Consider the following 25008-nt stretch of genomic DNA (forward strand, 5'->3'; position numbering starts at 1 on the left):
TGTCTTGGAGGATTTTGCAGGCTGAGCCTTAGCCGGTGAATCCTGTGGCTTAAGCAAACCCTGAAGGATTAACTTATTTTTGCGCTCCTGCAGGACCCTTGGGCTGCAAGCATGACAAATTGAACAAGAGTCCTGCAGGTGCACCACGCTCAGATAGTAGACACGAATTGTGACCATCTGTCAGAGACATCTTCTGACAGCATGAGTCACACTTCTTGAATCCCGACACTTTAGTATCCTTGGACATGTTAACACCAAGGTCAAACACACACACACACACACACACACACACACACACACACACACACACACACACACACACACAAAAGAAACAACAAGCTAGCAGGTATAACTAGATAACAATATAACTATACAGAATATACACACTGAAAAAAAACAAACAAGTCCAAGTATACAGACAGGAACTACTCTAAAGGAGAGAACAAATCTATCTAAAAAAAACTCTCGCTCTCTTTTTTTTTTTTTAACTAAAGAAGACAAAAAAGTTAGCCTCTAATTTAAACGGCTACCGAAAATGAGAGGGGTTGGGCTCTAAGAAAAAAAGTTTTTACCACAGGAGGGATAGGTGCTATCGAAAGAATATAGCTAGGGAAGCAGTACAACTAAAGAATATAGGTACACTAAAAAGGATTACATTTTTTTGGTAAAAAATAGAGAAATACAATAAAATTATACGAGCCAGAGCCAGTAAGACAACCTCGCAGTCTGAAGCAGCAAACGAGATCTGGGTAGCTAGCGCCATGCATCATGGGATATGGAGTAGCCTCAAGCCAGTAAACAGCTCTCGAGCTACTGAAGATGGCCAAGTCGGAGCCAAGGATCGGCTTCGAACCCAACCAGCAAGAATGAAGGCGAGATAGACAACTTAAGATCAGATATTATCCAGACACACCCTGGACCAAAAACCTGCCATGGTAGCCATGGACCGAGTAGAATGTGATTTTACTTGACCCAGAGGTGATATGCCCTTGTGATTATATACCTGAAGGATACAATGAGAGATCCATCGAGCCAAAGTTACTTTGGAGATTGGTATGAAAGAAAGGGTTTAGAGTAAGACACAAATAACTGGTCGGACTTGCGAAAGGCCTTAGTTCTGTTTAAGTAAAACCTCAGTTGTCAATGTGCGTCCAATAAGTGCAATTTATATTAATCCCTGTTCTGAAAATTTGGGAAGAACACACGTAAGTTAATCGTCTTGTTGATACTAGTCTCAGAAGCCACTTTGGGAAGAAGGGATGGATTGGTACGAAGTGACACCCTGTCCTTATGGAAAACCATACATGGAGCTTTGATAGACAACACTTGAAGTTATGAAACCCTCCTAGCTAAGGTGATTGCTACTAGGAAGGGTGTTTTCCAAGATAAAAATTTTAGGCCTACTGATGCAGTCGGCTCAAAGGGTAGAGCAACCAGAGCCTGTAAAACCAAAGTGAAGTCCCAAGGAGGGGTAGGATCCTTTACTGGGGGTCTTAAAAGAAAGGTACTTTTAATAAAGGTTTTACAAAGTCTGGAGGGTGCTGCTAAAGAAACCATGTTCTCCCCAATATGGAAGTTGAAAATGGCAGCCAGTTGCACTTTTACAGTAGAATAGCTAGCACTCTGATGGAATATATTTTATTTATTTTTATTTATTTATTTTACATTTGTTGACCGGGCTAGTCTAGCTGGATATATGTCCATTTTCAGTAGAGGCCCGGGGAGAAAAGCTCCACACATTTCAAATAAAGTTCACATCTACAGAAGTACATATTTAGAATGCAAACACATTCACCGTAAAGAAAACAGAAATTTTAAGAGGTGACAAATTTATAAAGTATATATATATATATATATATATATATATATATATATATATATATATATATATATATAAAAATAAACTACAACATATTTGACTAGACTTAGTACAATTACTAATGAAGTTACAATTAAATGTTGACAAGGAATAACTAAAAAAGTATAGTATAAATGTAGATAAGAAAGTGAAATGGAGAAGCAGTTGAGTAATACATCTAGTAGTAATATGTGTCACTTTTTTGAGAATACAGTAATAAGTAAGACTATGATGGAGAGAAAGAACAGTAGTTGTTAAGATGAAATTATTTCAGAGATGAAAAGGTAAGGTTGAATCAAGTAATAAGAGTAAGTTGGTCAGTCAGGTTTAGTACAGGGGCACATCCAACGTGTTTTCTGGAAGAGCTTAAGTTTATTTTTAAACAGAGTAATAGAGGGAAGTGTGGAAAGTTCAGAGGGAAGTAGGTTCAAGGTTTTTCCAACAGTATTAGAGAAAAAAAGAGTCTCCAGCTCTACTGTTTGATGTATTGATATATACAAGAAGTTTTTGTGAAGATCTTACGGACTTCAGGTTATAATAGGGGTGAATAAGGTTAGATAGGATGGGTGTTTTGGCAGGTTGATAAAGTATTTTATGGGCGATGGCTAGTTGATTAAATTTCAGCTGCTGCTGTAATTCAAGCCACCCTAGATGCTTTAGATTAACACAGTGGTGTGTTCTGAATGGGTTACCTGTGGCAAACATGGCTATGCTATTGTAGGAGTTTTCTAGTTTCTTAAGGTTATATTTTGAGAGATTGGTAAATATGGGCGAGGCATAAAGAAGGGTAGAGATTAGATGGGTGTGGGCAATAGTTATTCTAGTTGCAGGAGTGAGGAAGGGTTTGATCCTATAAAGAGAGCCTATTTTTTTATTAGTAGTTTTCAAAATGTTGTTGATATGGGTGTCAAAGTTAAGGTTGTTGTCTATGGTGATACCTAGAAGTTTGGTAGTAAGATTTTGGGATACGAGTGTACCACTGCTGGATGTTACAGTGAAGTTTATTGGGGGAGATTTACTGGTATAGTTGTAAAAAGAAGATTAGTTTCTTTAGGGTTTAATAGGAGACAGCATTTTGTAAACCATAGTTCTACAGAGTTAAATACGTCTTGAGAAAGGGAGTGAAGTTCTGATAGAGATGTGACTGAGCATACAAGTGTGGAGTCATCAGCGTATTGTATACATGCAGCTTGGGGAACTACTTGGTGAAGGTCATTGATGAATATAGAAAACAGAAGAGGGCCCACTACGGACCCTTGAGGGACACCAATATTAACAGGTAGATGGGTAGAAAGACCGGTGTTCCAGAGCACAGCTTGATGTCTGTTATTTAAGTAGGAAAGGAATCATTTTTTAGCTAGTGGGTCAAGAAACAGAGATTTGAGAATGTTTATGAGTATAGTGTGATTTACCATGTCAAAAGCCTTGGACAGGTCAATGAAAAGTGCAGAGGAAACCATGTTAAGGTTATGTTTTCTGTTGATAGTATCAATAAAGGAAAGAAGGGCAGTAGTTGTGTAATGGGAAGGTCTGAACCCATGTTGGGAGTTGGAAAGCAGGTTATTATGGAGAAGGTGGTCTAGCAACTGCCTGTGGATACATCTTTCCATGATCTTAGATAAAGGAGAAAGTAGGGCTATGGGACAATCGTTGGAGAGTTCAGTGGAGTCTCCCACCTTATGAAGGGGAATAATATGAGAGACTTTCCAAAGTTTGGGGATATATCCTTCAGTGATGGTTCTATTGATAAGAATGGAGATGGGGTAAGCAATAGATATGGCTGCTAACTGTAGGTATTCTGCGGCAGTTGGTCAGCAGAAGGGGTGCATGGCTTCAGTTTTTAGATAAGGGTGAAAATAAATGCTGTTGGGACAGGTTGGAAGAGAAATGGAGATGGTAGGTTATAGTTAGAATTAGATATAGTTAAGTTTTGAGGAGACAGCTGACTGGCAAGAGTTTGAATTGCTTTGGTGAAAAAGGTATTAAAGGCATTAGCAGTTTGTTTAGGATTGTCCTTGTCAGTGCCTTCAGGATTAGGTGTGATAGACTGACCAGGATGTAATAATGGATTAATACCTGACCAGAACTTTTGTGGTTTATTATGGTGGGTCTGCCGAGATTGTAGGTAATAGTTTTTTTTTTTTTTTATCGGACAGTATAGCTTTTTTTTTCATTTCCCAGTTGTTTGTAGTTTTGGAGGTCAACAGGGTTTTTAGTTAAGTGTGATTTATTCCAGTATTTATTTCTGAGATGGATTTTTTGCTTGGTTTCCTGAGTAAACCATGGAGCAGATTTAGTTCTTATCCTGATAGAGCGGGTAGGAGCATGGCGGCTGAGTATGTCTAGGAAATTAGCATTAAAGTAATCAACAGCTTCAGCTAGAGAAAGGTGTTTTAAGGGGGACCAATTACATGCTGCAAGTTCACTTAGAAATATATCCAAGTTGAAGTTTTTCTTGGTTCTAAATGCCCTAAATATGGGTTGAATGGGTGGATTGGTTTTGAACCTGATAATGTAGGTTAGTGAGTGGTCGCTTATGTCATCAGGGAGGGTTCCAGAGTCATAAGTCTGGGGTTGATTATTAATGAGTATCCAAGCTAAGGTGCTTTCTTTCTTATTAGTCTTGTTTATTCTAGTAGGGGAGGTAATAGTTTGGGTAAACTAAAATTGGGCAAATATATGCCAAGAATTCCAACACCGCCGGGATGGGAGCTGTTAAAGGGTCCAGGTCCCTTTGAGAAGCCCAGATGGAGAAACTCTTCCATTTACTATTGTTAGGCTTCCTGGCTGCTACCAGAATAGTCTTGACCGGAGAAGATAAACCGGGAGTCTTAGCTATCAAGGGAACTGGAGCTTTAAACTGTCTCCAGGTTTGAATGAGGAACCCCCGAGGGGTAAGAGATGAGATCCGGAATTGGAGATCCAGAACTGGATCCAAGATTAAAGAAGAAACTAGTAGACAAGACCAGAGGAAAGGAAACCATACCTGGCGAGGCCAAAACGGGGCAATGAGATTCACTGTGCACCCCAGCCTGTGAGCCTTCTGGAGGAATTTCGAAATAAGAGGTAATGGAGGGCAAAGCATAGAGACGATCGGGAGGCCAAGCATGGACTACAATGTCTCTGGGGGACTCCCCCTGCAGGGGGTTCAGAGCGAAGAACTCGCTGCACTTCGTGTTGGAAGTAGATGCGAAGAGATCGCAGCAAGGCCAACCCCACATAAGGAAGATCTGGCTCCACTACTGAAGGATTCAGAGACCACTCAATAAGGCATCAGAATAGTCCTGTTCAATTTGTCCGCCAGTATTTTGGACCATCCTGAAATGTGTGCTGTTACCAGAAACTGGCTGGTGGAAATCGCCCATTCCCAAACTCTCATGGCCTTGCGACAAATGCGGTAAGATCTGGTCCATCCCTGTTTGTTGATGTACAAGACCACTGACATGTTGTCTGACTGAATTGCAACAGTCCCCAGAGGGAGAAAGGCACGAAGGGCCTGCAACGCCTAAAGAACCGCCCTCATCTCCACAACACTGATATGCAACCTGGTCTAGTTCGAGGACCACGTGCCTTGGACTACCCTTCCTGAGCAATACCTCCCACACTAGTCGAGAGGCATCCGTGGTAACTGTGGCTTGGGGAGGGACTGCAACAAATGGGCGTCCCTCGGCCAGTTCCGAGGAAAGCATCCACCAGAGGAGGGACTCCCTGCCAGCCCTGCTGAGGAGTACTGGATGTGTCAATGGTAGATCTAACCATGACCACTGGACTGCTAATGTCCTCTGTAGTATCCGCATACGTAGACAAAGAAGAAGAGTAATGGCGGCTGCCATGGAACCAAGAGCTCATAGTACCGTCTCTGCTGAGGGGAGGTGTGACTCAGTGATCAAGGACACAAGGAGTTGTAAGCTCCGAATTCTTTCCGGGGTTAGAAAAACCTTCATTTGTGAAGTGTATATCATTGTTCCAATGTACTCTAGAACCTGGAATGGGTTCAGAAAAGACTTGGCTGTGTTGATAGTGACTCCCAGACGACCTGACAGTTTCAAAAAGTAGTCTCTGGCTTAACAAAGTAGACGCTTGGTGGGAGCAACAAGGAGCCAATCGTACAGGTATGGAAAGACCTGTATTCCCTGAAGCCTCAGGTGAGGCTCTGCAACTGCCATGACCTTGGTGAACACCCTGGGGGGGCTGTGGTGAGACCGAAGGGTAGGGCTCAAAACTGATGATTGGCCCCTAGCTGGAAGCGGAGGAACCTCCTGGAGTGCCTGTGAATCTTTATATAGTAGAACGCATCTTGGAGATCTATCGAGCATATCCAGTCATTCTCCTGCAGGTAAGGCAGGATGGAATTGCAATGTGACCATCTGGAACTTCTCTTTGGCAACTGTCAGGTTGAGGGTGGAAATATCCAGAAGAGGTCTAAGGTCCCCAGTCATTTTTGGCATCAAAAAGAACCTGGAATAGATGCCCGATCCGGACTGATCTTGGGGGACAGGTTGCATAAATCGATTCTTTAGCAGCTTGTTTATTTTGGGCGCTGCTACCTCCCTTTTGCATGGGTGGTACATCTGGGAGGTGTTTTGGGGGAAGAGGAGATACAACAAAGATGGAAGAGCCACTGGATATGATCTGAAGCACCCAACGGTCTGATGACACAGGCTCCTATGCCATTAGGTGCAACAAAAGATGTCCCCCCAACTGCTTCCAGAGCAGTCGAGCAACCCCTCAGGGCTGCTGCACGGGCCTGTCTGAGAAAGGTTCTCAACACCCCACATTCCTCGGACCCCCTCTGCCTCTGGGCGGACATCTATCAAAACCTCCTCTGCCGGAAGAGGAGTCTTGAGTGCCCTGGGAATACTGAGACTTCCCGAACCACATCATCTTTTTGCCCTCGGTGATTCCTAGAGAAGGATCTCAGAGGGGTAGAGAAGTAGATCCCAATGGCAGACAGTGTCTTCCCGTCCTTTTTACTCTGGACCAACATCTCGCAAACATCCTTCCTGAACAAGAAAGAACCATCATAAGGGGCATTTGCAAATGCTGCCTTAAAGGGTTCCATGAATTGACACAACCAGAGTCAAGCATGTCACCTCACAGCATTGCCAGATATGGCTGCCCTTGCTGCTCCTTCGGTGGCATGCGAAAGGAGGAGCATGGACATGTTAGATACCACTTTTAGAGTGGCCATCCACATGGAGAATATGAGCTTATCCTCCAGTGATAAAGACTCCAGGGATGACTCTGCTAGCTCTTTGACAAGTTTGTGCTGCAGTCGGGTGATGTGTACCAAATAATTCAGCGTCCTTATGGAAAAGGTGGCAGAAGCATACACCCACTTCCCTAGATGAGCCATCGCCCTTGACTCTCTTTTTTTGTGCTAGCTCTTTCTTGGTGGTGGCTACTACCATCACAGCATATACAGGGGAACCTTTGTTCCAACTAGGCCTATCCAAAGGGGGACTTAGGATTTTGTCTGGGATTCACAGTGTCCAGTTTTTTCCATGTCCGGGTGGTGATAGGGTCCAACAAGGGATTCGCAGGGGGGACACCTAGAAGTAGGTGGGCCCGTACCAAAGGCACGTTAGGCACAGGTTGTCCCTGAGTGGACAAAATGGCCGAATTCGCTTCCAGAACCGATGGAGTCGGGGTAGAATCCGAAGGAAATAGCCAGGGGCCTCGACCCACTGGAGAGAACCCTTTCCACCACATTGAATGCAAAAGGAGAGCGAGCCTCCTGAGACACCAGTAAGGAAGCAGCTCACCTCGGATCTGACGGGGAAATCAGAACCACGCTAGAAGGTGCTGAGATGCCGAGGGGAGGGCCATGACCAGACACAGTCAGAGCCGATGGAAGCCCCACCTCGGATCTGATGCCCAGACTACAGTTCTGAGAACTGCTCGGGTCCAAACTAGTCGGATCCAACGTGCTCAAGGTAATGGCCGGCATCGAGGTACAAGGTACCATCAGCGCTGACCCCCGCCCCGACTCCAAGACCTGTCGGATCCAAAAACTCTGACACCAGGGGTAGGATCGGAGAAAGAGTTATATGAGTGAAAAAGGGAAGTGAGCTCCCTGTTCCAGAGGGAGAGGGGGCTGGGCAAGACTCCCATCTGGATCTGGGTGCGAATGAATCTTTGCATCATTTTGTCCATCTCTGCTTCACTTAAGCTTCTGGTGGAGCGTGATGATGAGGCCACTGACGCCGACCTGGAATTTCGGTGCACATAAGCCCTAGAAGAAGGTCTAGGTTCCTCCAGCTCCGGTGAAAATCTAGGTGACAGGAGCCAAGGAGTGCTAGGCCTAGTAATAGTCTATAATTTTTGAGGAGGACCCGATGGGTCCGGGGATCTCTTCCTCGCCTTGTCCCTGTCCTGTTTAGAAAGGTCACCTTCCACAGCCCTGTCAGGAGGGTGAGTCCTCGCCTGGGAGGAGGATGAAGGGGGAGCAGAGACAGTAACAGCCACCCCCGAAGCACAAAGTAGCCCCTTCATAATAAGTTTGGCCTTGCAGTCTTCAAGGCTCTAGAATTAAATCCCGCACAAATCAGGCAATCACTAGACAGATGAGAGGCCCCTAAGCACACGTGTGGTCATTGGCTGGGGACAGCTTGTGACCACAATCTGTGCACTTCCTAAAAATAGGTTTAGCCTGCTCAGCCATGCTAGAAAAGAGAAATGAAAGGTCTTTACCAGACCCAACCACACACACACACACACACACACACACACACACACACACAGTGACTAACGAGGAAGGGGAGAAAGGTAACTACTATACTAACCAACTCTCTCTCTCTCTTTTTTTTTTTTTGCTATGAAACGTGACGCACAATGAAGTAGGGGAGGAAAGAAGGGAAAACCTGAACTAACTCTATTAGAACACATACACTTACCAAAAAAATTACTTTAGAGACCCTCACCATGCCTGGAGCTCCAAGACCACGATGCTAGGCTAAGCTGTGGCAAACAAGATCTGTGGGAAGACAGGAGATGAAGGGGTATTAAGGATAAGGGGAGGTGCTTGGAGCTCGGATCAGATGCTGGTGAAGCTGCCATCTTGGAGCCGATCTAAATACCACAGGTTGAAGAGCAAATGAAGTAAACTATTTCAGATATACTATTAAGCATCAAAGAAATATCAACACTGGTATTTAAAGGATATGTGAAAAACAAGTATATAGGAGTTTTCTACTCAGAAAAATAGGTAGAAATATAAAGATAATAAATATATAACAGGAAGCTACAGCAAGAAAGATTACAGAAAAAAATTAACTTTCACTCACTGAAAATAATATTCTCGCTCGAGGGTAAGCAGTGACTACATCCAAGTGCTTAGGTGGCAAACGAAATCTGAGGTATGTTAGGTGATTAGGGCATTACTGGTAAAGGGAGGAGCTTAAGAGCTTGCATTCCACAAGCTACAATAAGCAGAGGGGTCGGATCTAAACCCAACAGTTGAGGAATAATGAAATGACAATCAGATTTCTAGTAATTAAAAGAGACAGACAATTGAAGAGCAATGAGTACACATGCCAGGGAACTTCCCTACCAGAAAACATAGTTGGTTAAAATAAAAACATACTACTTAAAGGCCCACTGAAAGATTCTTAAAGCTTACAGAAACAGTAAGAAGGAGCACATCTCCCCTGCCTAATAAGAACCAGACAACAGCTAACCTGAGTGAACTGCTACTGTCCACAAACTATGCAGTCTTTAAAGTAAAATATCAGAACTGCAGCTTGCATCTCAAAAGGTTAATATGAAGAAAACATTTCTGAGGTGACCAGGTTTCCCCAAAAAGCAGATATATCCATGCTGACTCATATACAAGTAAGAGTCAGCAACCTGAATTGACTTTCAGCTTGTAGATGAGTAGGCTCCGATGACAAATCATCTTCTTTCGGCTGTTCCCATTAGGGGTCGCCACAGCGCTTCATCTGTTTCCATTTCTTCCTGTCCTCTGCATCTTGCTCTGTAACGCCAGCTACCTGCATATCCTCTCTCACTACATCCATAAACCTTATCTTAGGCCTTCCTCTTTTCCTGTTACCTGGTAGCTTCATCCTTAGCATCTTTTTCCCAATATACTCCGCATCCCTTCTCAGCACATGTCCAAACCAACGTAATCTTGCTTCTCTGGCTTCGTCTCCAAACCTTCCAACCTGGGCTGACCCTCTAATATACTTATTCCTAATCCTGTCCACCCTCGTCACACCCAGTGCAAATCTTAACATCTTTAACTCTGCCACATCCAGCTCAAACTCCTGCCTTTTTGTCAATGCCACTATCTCCGACCCATATAACATAGCTGGTCTCACTATACTCTTGTAGACCTTCCCTTTCACTCTTACAGGTACTCGTCTGTCACAGATCACTCCGGACACTCTTCTCCACCCACTCCATCTTGCCTGTACTCTCTTCTTCACCTCTCTTCCACACTCACCGTTACTCTGAACTACTGACCCCAAGTATTTAAACTCATCCACCTTCACCACCTCTACTCCTTGCATCCTCACCATTCCTCTATCCTCCGTCTCATTCACACACATATATTCTGTATTAGTCCTGCTGACCTTCATTCCTCTTCTCTCTAGAGCATATCTCCATCTCTCCAGGGTCTCCTCCACCTGTTCCCTATTCTCACTACAGGTCACAATGTCATCTGCAAACATCATAGTCCACAGGGACTCCTGGCTGATTTCGTCTGTCAACCTGTCCATCACCATTGCAAATTAGAAAGGGCTCAGAGCTGATCCTTGATGTAACCCCACCTCCACCTTAAACGCATCCATCACTCCCACAACAGACCTCACCGCTGTCACACTACCCTAAGTACATATCCTGTACCACTCTTACATACTTCTCTGACACTCCTGACTTCCTCATACAATACCACAACTCCTCTCTAGGCACCCTGTCATATGCTTTCTCCAAGTCTACAAAAACACAATGCAACTCCTCCTGACATTCTCTGTACTTCTCCATCAACACTAAGAGCAAACATCGCATCTGTAGTGCTCTTTCCCGGCATGAAACCATACTGCTGTTCACTAATCATCACATCCCTTCATAACCTAGCTTCCACTACTCTTTCCCATAACTTCATGCTGTGACTGATCAATTTAATCCCTCTGTAGTTACTACAGCTCTGCACATCACCCTTATTCTTAAAAATCAGTACCAAAACACTTTCTCCATTCCTCAGGCAGCCTCTCACTTTCCAAGATTTCATTAAACAATCTGGTTAAAAACTCCACTGCCATTTCACCTAAACACCTCCATGCTTCCACAGGTATGTCATCTGGGCCAACAGCCTTTCCATTCTTCATTCTCTTCATAGCTATCCTTACTTCCTCCTTGCTAATCCATTGTACTTCATGATTCACTATCCCTACATCATCCAACCTTCTCTCCCTCTCATTCTCTTCATTCATCAACCCTTCAAAGTACTCTTTCCATCTCAACGCACTCTCCTCGCTTGTGAATATGTTTCTCGCATTATCCTTTATCACCTTTACCTGCTGCACATCTTTCTTAGCTCGGTCCCTCTGTCTAGCCATACGGTACAGGTCCTTTTCTCCCTCCTCAGTGTCCAACCTTTCATACAACTCTTCATATGCCTTATCCTTAGCCTTCGCCACCTCTCTCTTTGCCATGCACCTCATCTCCTTATACTCCTGTCGACTTTCTTCATCTCTGACAATCCCACTTCTTCTTTGCCAACCTCTTTGCATGTATACTCTTCTGTACTTCCTCATTCCACCACCATGTCTTCTTGTCGTCCTTCCTCTGTCCCGATGTGACACCAAGCACCTTTCTAGCCATCTCCCTTACTAGCTTCTGCTGTAGTTACCCAGCTATTTGGTAACTCTTCAATGCCACCCAGTGCCTGTCTTAACTCATCCCTGAACTCCACCTCACAATTACCCTTTTTCAATTTCCACCACTTGATCCTTGGTGCTGCCCTCAAAGTCCTCCTCCTCTTCTTGATCACTAGCGTCATCCTACAAACCACCATCCTATGCTGCCTAACTACACTTTCTCCGGCCACCACTTTACAGTCTCCAATCTCCTTCAAACTGGCCCTCCTACATAAAATATAATCCGTCTGTGTGCATCTTCCTCCACTCTTGTACGTCACCCTATGCTCTTCCCTCTTGTTAAAATACGTATTCACCACAGCCATAATCATCCTTTTCACAAAATCCACTACCATCTGACCTTCTGCATTCCTTTAACACCATACCTACCCATCACTTCCTCATCCTCACTGTTCCCTTCACCAACATGCCCATTTAAATCTGCTCCAATCACCACTCTCTCACCCTTGGGTACAGTCATCACCACTTCATCCAATTCACTCCAAAATTTTTCCTTCTCATCCATTGCACACCCAACTTGTGGAGCATATGCACTAACAACATTAATCATTACACCATCAATTTCCAGCTTCATAAACATCACTCTATCCGACACCCTTTTCACCTCCAAAACACACTTCGCATACTGTTCCTTCAGAATAACTCCTACGCCATTTCTCCTCCCATCCACACCATGATAAAACAATCTGAACCCACCTCCGATACACCTAGCCTTACTCCCCTTCCATCTGGTCTCTTGCACACACAATATACCAGCCTTCCTTCTGTCCATCATATCAGCTAGCTCTCTCCCTATACCAGTCATACTGCCAACATTCAAAGTTCCGACCCTCACTACCACAGTCCTAGCCTTTCTCCTCTCTTCCTGACTTCGGCCATGCCTTCCACCTCTTCTCCTCCTTCGGCCAACAGTAGCCCAATTTCCGCCAGCACCCTGTTGGCTAACAGTACTGGTGGCGGTCGTTGTTAACCCTGGCCTCGACCAATCCAGTATGGAAATGTTAACTGGTGACTGCATGAAAAGATTTGGCGAAGTTTTATGCCAGACGCCCTTCCTGACACAACCCTCCCCATTTATCCGGGCTTGGGACCGGCACAAAAATACACTGACTTGTGCATCCCCAGTGGCTGAGTAGGCTCCGATCACAAATGTACATGCAAATAAGCCCTGGACATTTTGATTGGGAAGGACAGTGGGTTAAAATTCTGAGACCACTAGACCCAAATACTCAAATGACGTACTTTTTATGAAGTGTAGCATGTGTTTGCATGAAAGCTAAAGCTGCAGAAAACCTCCAGCTTTGAGACAAGTTTTTACAGGCAAAGAGTGAGATGATTGACTGGAAAACACCATCCACTGCAATAAAAACAACCGGTCATGGACGAAGAAAGTCTAACAAAGGGCAGTGTTCAGACAGCAACTATTAAAGGTTACAGTCTGGACCAGAAAAAGATTATACTTTCTGAGGTTCACCATGATCCCCCCAAAAAGAAGCTATTTGGGCAAAGACGCACTTCTATCCACCAGACCAATTAATGATGATGAAAGTGAGGAATCAGTCCAAACATAGGTAGACCTTGGCTCCCTCAAGTCTTTGGTTAGCTGCTACTATGGCCATTCACTTAAGAGAACATTCTTGTGCGGCAGGCATGAAACCAAAGGATAAAGTCCTCAGTTTGTAATGAATGGCTTCATACGTGAAACTGCAAATGCCTCCTGGAATCATTAGTCTTTCTGATAGGAAGGACAACAACTTCAAGGTTAAAACAATACATCCAATCTCCTTACACTACACAAAGACAGGCTGCACCATGGCTCCACAAAACACGCCTTCTTGGGACAAAGTATTTGGACCACAGAAGTACATTAAGATTACCTTCAGAAATAATCAGGAAAAATATCACAAGTATCTTCCTGTTTGATGAGACCTATTAGGTAACATTTATTTTTAAACATGCTTGCCATCCCTTTTCCTGCCAGTTCTTTTTAATTTTGTATTTTATTTATTTTACATTTGATGACCGGGATAGTCCGACTGGATACATGTCCATTTTCAGCGGAGGCCCGTAGAGAAAAGCTCCATAGATGGCTTCATATACAATCATTACAATGTGCATCCATATCAAGAAGTCTTCATAACATTATACATATAGAACACATTTTATAGTCAAGTTGAATTTTTACAAATGTAACACATTTTATAGTCCAGTTAGATTAATACAGTCTAACCGTCTTCTAAACTAGCTTAACAAAGATAACTGAGTACCACTTATAGACACAGAACTAGTAAACCAGTATGCATCATGATTTAGTCAGGCTTGAAGCAGGGACATATCCATTCAGACTTGAAGTGCTCCTTGAGAGCTTTCTTAAACTGAGATAAGGTGGCATGTAGGGTAATGTTAGCAGGAAGGGAATTCCAAATTTTGACAGCAGAGTTGGCGAACAGGGAGTCAATGGAAACAAGACATCTGGCAGGAGTGTGCAGTGGGGTAGGGAAGGGCAAAAAAAAAGGGAAGTGTGTACTCTGTATATGACTTCCTTGACACACACTTCCTTGTTTACATTCCTCCAATCACTCAAGTATAGAAAAAGTGATAGTCACTCTGGAACAGCTGGGCAATGTCTCTGAACTGTTGAAACAGACTGACAAGAGACCTTCTACGAAACCTAGAGATGTCATAGCATTTTAGGCCCTTTCTTCTCCAGGAAGTCAGACTTTGCATCAATTACTGTCAATTGCACAAACTACACCAGACATTGGTTTCTCTGAATTCACTTGAGAGCATGAAATGAAGGCTTCAATTAATATCATTACTGGAAGGGGATTTGAAATGTTTCTCCATATTTTCTAGATGCTGCTGAAACCCTCTGCCAAATAAAACAGGGAGTAAAGTGGCATCATTTGTGTCCTCAGTGAAACCAGTTTGATGCAACAAAGTATAGCATGTAAAAGCAATGCCAGAGCCTCTTGCCCAGGTAGCTCCCTTTGTCAGAACAACACAGATGAGACAGATATTAGAACAGACTGACATTTGAGTCTTTCACCTTTTCTCACTAACCAACTAAGTGACCTTTGCACTGACTGCTGAATTTCATTGACCAAATCTTTTTGGAAATATTCCATCTTTTGAGACACTTCAGTGATTGCAACAACACAATGTGGTAGTCATGAAGTGCTACACAAACCTATCTACCAAATACAACTCTTGTTAGAGAGAGGAAAACTTAGCTCTGAGGAGTTGAAGCCAATCACGGTTTCCAATTTGTCTCTGCCTGATCACAAATACTTTGGGTGGACTAGAAGACAATGTTTATCCAATGCAAGTTCAAACAAACAAACTTGATAGCATTAAGTTTGTATGCATGCTTGTATAGTTTGCCCAGTATAGTAAGCCCAGGAAGGGGGGTACAACCGAGGATGACTACCTGTGAAATTTACAGGCCTTGTTGCTGTCAGTTTTGACAAGGAATGAGGTCCTTTGACCAGCCAAGCCAAATACTGACTCAATCAAGCATTTTCCAAATGTTGAGCCTTCAGGTAGGGAAGTAAAGTTACTCTACTTTTTTCCCTCATTCAAACCCCTAACTGGCAACTTAAAGGAGAGTCCATATGTTTTATTTCTGCAGGAGCCTTTCTTGGGCAATTAAAGGGATACTACAGTAGACAGGAAATGCTTAACACACACAGACCACATGATTCTGCTACTATTCATGTGAAAGTTCTCATTTGGATTTGAATGCCCCAAAATCAGTAGTAGCAGGCACTGGCTGGTATCATCAATGACTTCAATGTCAGATAAGAAACTGGATCAAGGACATCAAATCTTATGAACCTTAAAGACTAAGCAGCTAATCACTAAACACCCAGGAATAGCACCACAAGAAAGCCATCACAGTAACTGTTGTTGTGTCTTTCGGCTTTTTCCCGGTTAGGGGTCGCCACAGCGGAACTCCGGTCCGCTAATGAATGGAAGTAGATTTTTACTTGCCGAGTTGCCAGCCCTGACGCACAACCTTCAACGAAGGCACGCCCATTCACGCATGTCTCCACACAGAAGACGCTCTAGCTGAGAATCGAACAGGAGAACATCATACTGTGAGGCGACAACGCTACCTCAGTACCACCACCGCAGTAAAACCATCACAGTAACTAGCACAGAGAAACATGCTGACAAAATTAACATCAGAAAACTACCAACATTAGATAAAATGGAAACAGCCACAAAGACAGATTTAGTGATGCAGGGGGCAAAGGCACAGGTACCGATATCCTAACTGCCGCACCAACTAAAAAGTCACTAAAAGTAACCTGTAATATTAAGATCATGGCATATGCTTCTTAAGACTTGACTGTATTCATAAAAAAATCACAATCAAGAGCATATAATCAAATAAAAGGCCCTATTATTCTTTGATTTACTACAGAACTACGTTCATACCTGTTCAAAACAGACAGCTGGGCAAAGTACAGTTTTGTACCTACCATAAATATAGATGTTCGAGGATCCACATTGCTGCAGTCCTAACACTTGGGTAGTCCGCTGTCCCAGTCGGCCCGAATACCAAAGTATATGGCTGACGTCGGTCAAGGCACATTAATCTGACGTCAGGACGTCAGGGTACAAATGCGCATGACCGACGTCATATCCTCAGTCTTTTCTTGCCCCAGATGTCAGAAGACCCTAAAAAGTTAAGGCCCAAAACCAAAAAACACCAAACACTCCTGCACCAAATGTATATATACAATATATACAAATTTACAAAAGTATAACCCCACCCACACAACCACCCCTAAACACAGAGGGGAAGGAGGGAGGGTAAATTGGACTGCAGCAATGTGGATCCTCGAACATCTACATTTATGGTAGGTACAAAACTGTACTATGTTCTTCATTCCACATTGCTGCAGTCCTAAAACTTGGGTAGAATCCCAAAGCAGAGGTAAGGGAGGCTGGCAAATCATAAAGAAGCAGGAGCTGACAACATGCCCTGCAAAATAGCCGTGGCAAAACCAGCCCTAGATTTAGAGTAAAGAGGAAGGTGGTAATGCTTAGAGAAAGTATGCACTGAACTCCAAGTAGCTGCCTCCAAAATATCCTTAGTTGCCACCCCCCTTAGAAATGCTGTTGAAGTGGCAGTAGCCCTAGTGGAATGAGGCCTAATCCCAGCTGGAATCTCCTTGCCATGATGGGAATAACAAAATGCAATGCAAAACCCAATCCACTTAGAAATAGTTTGTTCTGACACAGGCTTGCCCTGAGAACTCAAAGCAAAAGAAACAAACAACTGCTGAGACTGCCTAAAATCCTTAGTCCTGCTTAAATAATAACGCAACTGCCTGTGTACATCTAAAGTGTGCAAAATCTTTTCCCCCTTATTTTGGGGATCTGCATAAAAAGTAGGCAAATGAATAGTTTGGTTTAAAGCCACACTAGAAACCACCTTAGGCATAAAGGAAGGATTAGTACGTAATGATACCCTATCCTTATGGAAAATCAAAAAAGGCTCAACCGCCATAAGGGCCTGCAATTCAGATACCCTTCTTGCAGAAGTAATGGCCAACAAAAAAGCAGTCTTCCCTGACAAGTATTTCAATTCAGTAGTAGCCGCAGGCTCAAAAGGTTGTAGAGTAAGTTTCTCCAATACAAAATTGAGATCCCAAGCAGGAGTAGGAGCTCTACGTGGGGGTCTTATATTCCTTGCCCCTCTAAGAAATTGCTTGAACAAAGGATGAGAAAACAATGGTGGGTCACAATCATAGTGAGCTGAAATTGCTGCAGCATGAATCTTTATGGAAGAGAAAGACAAACCTCTGTCCAATAACTCAGTAGGATATTGAAGAGCTACACTCAAATTAGGCTCAGAAACCTTCAAATTCTTTGCTGCACTCCAAAATAAAAATCTCTTCCATTTTTCTGCGTACACTTTCCTTGTACTAGGTCTTCTGGCTTCCATAATCACATTCAAAACTTGTTGAGGAAGTTGAGACCTGCTATGTTTCAAAACAGAATATGCCAAGCCGTTAGATGAAGAGAGTGAAGCTTGACATTGAGTAGATGACCGTCCCTCTGAGACAACAGGTGTGGAATCAAAGGTAAAGGCCATGGAGGCTTCCTTACCAGAGTCCTCAGTAATGGGTACCAGTGTTGCCGAGGCCAATCTGGAGCTATTAAAATCATCCTTGGCTTGTCTTGTCTGACCTTTAGGAGTACCTTTGGAAGAAGAGGCAGAGGTGGAAAGGCATACACATGAAGATTTTTCCAACTGAAAGAAAGAGCATCCACCTTCCAAGCTGTGTGATGAAACCTTTTCGTGCAAAACTTTGGCAGCTGGTGGTTTAGTGGAGAAGCGAACAGATCTATGTCTGGAGTTCCCCATGACACTGTCAATTTCCGAAATACATGAAGATCCAGTTTCCACTCGTGGGGATCCATGATTTGCCTGCTTAACACATCTGCTAAGGAGTTCTGTGCTCCCGGCAGAAACCTTGCCTGAAGATTTAGTTGCAAGCTGAGCGCAGTCTCCCATAAAATCATTGCTTGCCTGCATAAAGGGTAAGAATGTGTTCCCCCTTGTTTGTTGATGTACCACATGACAGTTGTGTTGTCTGTTAGAATCAACACCTGCCCTGGAAGAAGTAACTCCTTGAAAGCCATTAATGCAAACTGGACTGCTAACATCTCCTTCATGTTGATATGTAGATGCTGTAAGTCTGGCAGGCCACTTGTCTTGTACCCACTTTCCATTCAGATGAGCTCCCCAAGCTATGTCTGAGGCATCTGTCGTTAGAATCTGACTCGCCTCTGGCTGGGTCACAGAGAGTCCCTTGTTTAGGTGACATTCCTGAGCCCACCACAAAAATTCCTTTTGAATGCAAGGTATTATTTGAATGACAGTGTCCAAATCCTGGCAGTGCTGTGTCCATACATTTTTGAGATACCATTGCAGCTTCCTCATATGCAGTTTGGCATTGGGAAGCACCAGAATACAAGATGCCATGAACCCTAAGGCTTGAAGGACTGTCCTTGCAGTCAGCCCGGACTGAAGAGATAGTTGATGGAAGTAAAGGGAAAGATTCTTTTGTTTGTCCGGGGTTAAGAAGGCCATCTGGGTTGCTGTATTCAGTCTCACACCCAGAAAGCACATGTCTTGAGAGGGTACTAGACTGGACTTTATTTCGTTCACAGAATACCCCAGGCATCTTAGCACTGCTATCACATATTCCAAATGCTGTAAAAGGTCTTCCTTTTCTTGAGCCAGAATCAGGCAGTCGTCCAAGTAAGGATAGATTTGTATTCCTTGTAGCCTGAAGTAAGCTATCACTGGAGCCAGAACCTTTGTGAATACTCTGGGCGCAGTAGATAAGCCAAAGGGCAATGCAGAGAACTGATAATGGGAATTCCCAGCTCGAAAACGCAGATACTTCCTGCAACTTAGTCTGATAGGTACATGAAGGTAAGCCTCCTTGAGATCTAAAGTTACCATCCAGTGATCTTTGCCCAGAAGAGGTAAAAGCTGTTGTAACGTCAACATTTTGAACTTGGGAATGTCCAGATAAGTGTTGAGGATAGATAAATCCAAAATTGGTCTCCACGTGTTCCCCTTCTTTGGTACTAGGAACAGGCGAGAATAAAATCCTAGGCCTCTTTCTGGCACAGGAACCGGCTGAATGGCCCCTATTTGGAGTAACAGAGAAATTTGCTTGTGAGCCTCTTTTCTTTGTAGCGGAGGAATGTCTGGCATGCCTTTGAAAGGAGGCAAGGTATGGAAATAAAACCTGTAACCGTGGTGAATGATATCCAATACCCATTTGTCTTGGGTAATTAAACTCCAATTTTCTCTGAAAAGTGCCAGCCTTCCTCCCAAAGGTGCTGCCAGACGAGAAAGCACTGGCAGCTGAAAAGGCAGGTCATTGGGTCTGTTTACGAAAGGACTGGCCCCTGCCCTCACCAGAAGACTGAGCAGGTGAACTCCCTGTTCTAGGCCTAAAAGAACCTTGAGCTCTGCCCCTACCACGTCTAGACCTACCCCTAGACTGGGAATCATAAGCAGGATATGTCCACCCCTTAGTAGGCCAATTTCTACTAAACTTCGGAGGCTGAACCTGCAAAAAATCTTTAACAGTCTGCATAGACTTAGCCTTGTCCTCCATTTTCTTTAAAACTGCTTCCACAGGCGAACCAAACAACACGTCAGACTGTAATGGAGCATCCAAAATCCTTGTCTTAACATGCTCAGCTAAATTCTGATCCCTCAGCCAGGCGTGCCTACGAAGAACAGAACCAGTGGCAGCCACCCTCGAAGAGGCCTGCACAGCATCAAAACCGCATTGCAAGGAATGCTTACCCACCTGTTCAGACACATGAACTAAATCCTGCAACTCTTTACACTCAATACCTTCCGCCAGAGCATCTACCTTAGACTTCAATTGTGAAAGGAGATAATTTTGATATTTTAACATGTGGAACTGGCAATTCAAAGCCCTCATGGCTAAAGTGGAAGAAGTATACACCTTCTTTCCCCATCTATCCAAAGCCCTCGCCTCTTTATCAGGAGGAACAGGATTTTTAACAACAGAAGCCTTAACACCTTTAGGCCCCTGAGAAACAGCTTCTGGGTCTGCCCTAGGACTCTTAAAAAGATACTTATGAGCTTCAGGCACCCTATAATACCTGTCTGGTTTAACTGGGGCAGGAGGCAAAGAATCAGGGTTCAGGGAAGCCTCTGCAAAAACATCTTCCACCACATCCAGAACAGGAGGTATAGCTAAAGGCCTATGCTGGGGTAAAAACAAAAACTCCCTAAGCCTCTTCCTGGAATTAGAGAAATCTTGACCTTCCCATTTAAAATGCTCCCTCATGGAATGAAGAGTCTCTAAAAAAGAAAAATCCTCAGGAGGAGAAGCCGAAGGAGTAGAATCATCCACATCAGAATCAGAATAAGGAGGATACTCCTGCAAGTCTTCAGCCGAAGACTCAGAAGCCTCCGAACACTGCTCAAAACTCTCAAACTCAGGTTCCACCCTAGACCTCTTATCAGTAGGGGGCATAGAACCTCTAATCATAGTAATCAAATCTTCTGCCATTTTAAGCATATGTTTCTTAGGCAAAGATCCGGAAGAACTAGGAGAGACCCCCACTGAAGCTAAACCTGGCCTGCCTCTCAAAGAAGCCTTGGAAACAGAAGGGGAGGGCCTAACCACCTTAGGAAGGGAGGGGAGAACAGCCACCTGAGAAGCCCCTTCAGCCTGGCCTACCTCCTGAGAGGACACATCCTGTAACAGTAAAGTCTCTCCCTGAGACTCCAAAGAAACTTCAGGCAGAACCACCGGCTCCACTGAGCCTTCTAAAGAACCGACGTCCGGGACTGACGGTTCTTCCAACCTAGGCTTTGCTGCTTTGTCCTTGCGCTTTTTGGACGAAGCGGGCGTCGGAGTATCCGACGGCATTTTATAATTACAACGCTTCCCAAAACTAACCTGGCACAGTCTAATCTTCTCTTTATAGTGCGTTTGTTAAATCTAGCACAAGAGCGACATCCAACAACGTCGTGCTCAGGCCCTAAACAAGGAATACACAAGGTATGGTAATCCCTATGAGGTATCTGTTTCCCACAAGAAATACAGTTATTCACTTTTTCTGACATCCGGTTAAATACTGAGGCAAGAAAAACAAAATATTCCCAACGGGTACTTAGCCAACTTTGATTCGGTCTGAAACTCCGACTTCAGAAAATTTCAGAACGCCAACCTGCACTCGCAAAACTGCTTCTGCATCGGACCATGCGGCAAAAAAGACTGAGGATATGACGTCGGTCATGCGCATTTGTACCCTGACGTCAGATTAATGCGCCTTGACCGACGTCAGCCATATACTTTGGTATTCGGGCCGACTGGGACAGCGGACTACCCAAGTGTTAGGACTGCAGCAATGTGGAATGAAGAACATCAGCACATTCTGCCAGACAAAGTACACTTGGCAAACGGCTATAGTTCCAAACATTTAAAAGCCTGCTCCAATAAGTCAACTATACCACCAGCAAAAAATTATCATCTTTTTCTCAGTTTAGTATAGAACAGTGATTTTGTTTTCTTTTTAACTCCAACACCTATGTGGTGTAGAATGATGCACCTTTTACAGCCTGCAAACATCTTAGTATTCCAGAGCATTTTCTAAAGCATTCAATTTAAAAACATATGATAATCAAGGGTCTTCTACTGCAGGACATCCTAGATTAACATAATTAAGTCAAGATCTGGATGCCAAAAGGGCTATGGATGTTAAATGGAAGTACACAAAAAAGGCACGATATGTTTGAAAGAGTTAACACCCATATGAAAAATCACTGGGAATTCCATCACAGACATTGAGGCTCAGACCAAAAGACAAAACATTACCAACATACGAAATGCACTTTAATCAGCAGACATACGGCAACACACACACACACACACACACACACACACACACACACACACACACACACACACACACACACACACACACACACACACACACACACCTGAGACTGAGAAGAGATCCATAACACACATCTTATTTAAAAATAACTCTGGAAACATATCCTTGCCGGTCCATAAAATGGGCCAGTTACTAAGATACAATCCCCAAACTGTATGGTCAAGATGTTTGAGAAACTGAAAACCACACAAAGCAAAGACAACAGAGTCATGGTTGGAGAAACAAAACCATCAAAGTCACTACTGATCTACTGACATCAGTGTAGTATTATGTCGCCATATAAGCCATGCTGAAATTTCTGAAGAGGTTGAATATGCTCTCATACTATGTGAAGCAGAAATCCTCTCTAACCCAATTCAAGTGTAACTTAAGACAATTGGATGGAGAATAGGAAATTCAACCATGGTTTGGCACCTACATCTATAATGGACACAGATATCCTGTAAATGATTCATATCCCAGCCCCCTGCATGTAACTCTTTCATCTCTCAAGCCCCTGCTTACACTTATCAAGGGCACCAGAAATTGTCAGACATTTGGGATGCGTGGCTAGGCTTAAAAAGGACCCAGTGGTCATTAGCCTAGCACACATCTATGAACCAATGAACAGACAACAAAATGAACTACTAGCAGTTCAAAGCACATTAGCAAAAAGACAATAGTACAGCAAGGTAGGTTACCAAGAGAGTTGTCCTTTCTTTTTTTATGAACTGGAACTGTCCTTGAAGTCTTCCAAGCTTCTTTGAATACCCCTGATAACACAAAAAACACTAGAAATGTTAAGAAATGAATGCAGCAAAAGTGGCAGTTTCAGTCAACCAAATGTAAAAATCTAGCCCTTTAGGGTTCACAAGCAGGCCTTGGTTGATAGCTCACAAAAATCGGTCTTCGGCAGGTATGCTCAAGAAAACTCATCAACTCTTTTACTTTGTAAATAGCTCAGGATTGTGATAACTCTACAGAATAAAATACACAAACTGTAATAACTGTAATACCTGATCTTCACACACAAAAAAAGAAAGTTACTGACCCACCATAAAATGGATCTAGGTGAGCAGGTCCATCCCCCTTTAACATAAGAATCATCATCATTAAATGTTAGGCAGTTTGGCATCACAGACTTTCCAAAGTTACTAAAACTTCACCTTTACTGATAATGCATTGTTCTGGCAACTTAGATCATTCCGATATTATGCATAGCGGATATAAACAAACATAAGCAACCAAACAAAATCAGTAAGAGGGGGAAGGAGAGCAGTTGTGTAGCTATCGTTACGGTAAGTGCATAACTTTTGTATTCATCAACGAGGAGGGACATCCTTCAGAATAGCAGAAAAGTGTCAAAGCTGACGTTATAGAACAGGAACGACATTTAAGAGGCAGGATATGAACAAGCTATATAATGCTCAACTAACAAATGGTTTATAAGTGATGTATAATGTTTACAACTACAGTTGTTTCAATAGGGTCTGACGTAAATTGTAACTAAACTGATATCATTTTGTATGTTTCTCATTTATATAAATGTAAGACTGCCTTTGTCATATGCGTAAATTTAATAAAGAAGTTTGGAGTAAAAAAAAAAATGCTGACATTACAGGGAGGTTCCATCAAAGGACCACAGAAAATTACTATGGCCCCAATCAGAGAACAAGACCTGCATCTAATGAAATTTTTACGTGAATATCATCTGCAAAAAAGCCAACTTGTCACGATTACATTACCAATTATATACTTGGAATTTGAGTTCCTTATTTTCCTTGTCAATGGCTCTAAATATAAAGTAAATAAAGGGAAAAGAAGATAAGCCTGGCTCCTCTTTTCAAACAACTTATCGGAGTGGAACTTGCCTACTTTTAATTCATGTCTCCAGTCCTTCATGCGCCCTCCTAATTAACCCTATTAGTGTACCATGGAATCCAAATGCTTCCACTGTTCTACTCATGAAAACCCCGATTATTTTTATTTTACTTATTTTACATTTGTTGACCGGGATAGTCCAACTGGATTCATGTCCATTTTCAGCAGAGGCCCGGGGAGAAAAGCTCCAAGGTAAGCATATAACAATAAAAACAATGAAAACATGCCACAAATATGGTATAGACAAAGAATACATAAGCAAACATGAATAGACAAGCTCAACAGGTTAGAATTACTCCCTGGTGACGGTCAGTGCTAAGTTCAACAGTAATCTGATTAACAGATTTTTCACATTCATGATAAGATTTAGCCAGGCTTGTTGCAGTGACAAAGCCAGTTTAGTGCCAGATGTTGTCTGAGCCTAGTTTTAAATTGGCCTAGGGAGGAGACCAAAGTAATATCAGCTGGAAGCGAGTTCCAGGTTCTACCTGCAGAGTTTGCAAAGAGGGAATCACCGGCTGCACTGCTAATTTTGATTGTTTGAATTAGTAGCCTGTTCGAGGATTGAAGCAGTCATGGATTGTTATAGTGGGTGATAAGATTTTTAAGTGCAGGAGTATTATTCGGATTATACAGGATTTTATTAGCCATAATCAGTAGGTTATATTGGACTAGACATGGTAGTTCAAGCCACCCAAGATGGATAAGATTGATGCAGTGGTGTGTCCTAAAATGCAGACCAGTGGCAAACCTGGCATTGTGATTATAACAGGTTGAGAGTTTAACTACCGTCTTGTTTAGATTAGAGAGTAGGGGGGATGCATATAGAGGTACTGAAAGTAGGCGAGAGCGAGCTATGGCAATTTTGGCTGGAGGGGTGAGGAAGGCTTTTATTCTGTAAAGTAACCCTAGTTTTTAATTGAT

At 43.1% G+C, this 25008-nt stretch overlaps 1 protein-coding gene across 2 annotated transcripts in view; it reads right to left on the reverse strand.

The window, feature by feature from the left end:
* Positions 1–25008, reverse strand: part of RNF17 (ring finger protein 17) — a 3936714-nt gene that overhangs the window by 3624584 nt on the left and 287122 nt on the right. The window contains exon 3 of one of the 2 annotated variants that reach the window (XM_044073289.1): positions 22905–22976. The exons of the other annotated variant lie outside the window; for it this stretch is intronic. Coding sequence (XP_043929224.1) covers positions 22905–22976 — 72 coding nt within the window. The remainder of the gene's footprint in view (positions 1–22904; positions 22977–25008) is intronic. 2 annotated transcript variants of the gene reach the window in all.

Source organism: Protopterus annectens, chromosome 5.part1, assembly GCF_019279795.1.
Source record: "Protopterus annectens isolate FY-2018-M chromosome 5.part1, PAN1.0, whole genome shotgun sequence".
Taxonomy (NCBI): domain Eukaryota; kingdom Metazoa; phylum Chordata; order Ceratodontiformes; family Protopteridae; genus Protopterus; species Protopterus annectens.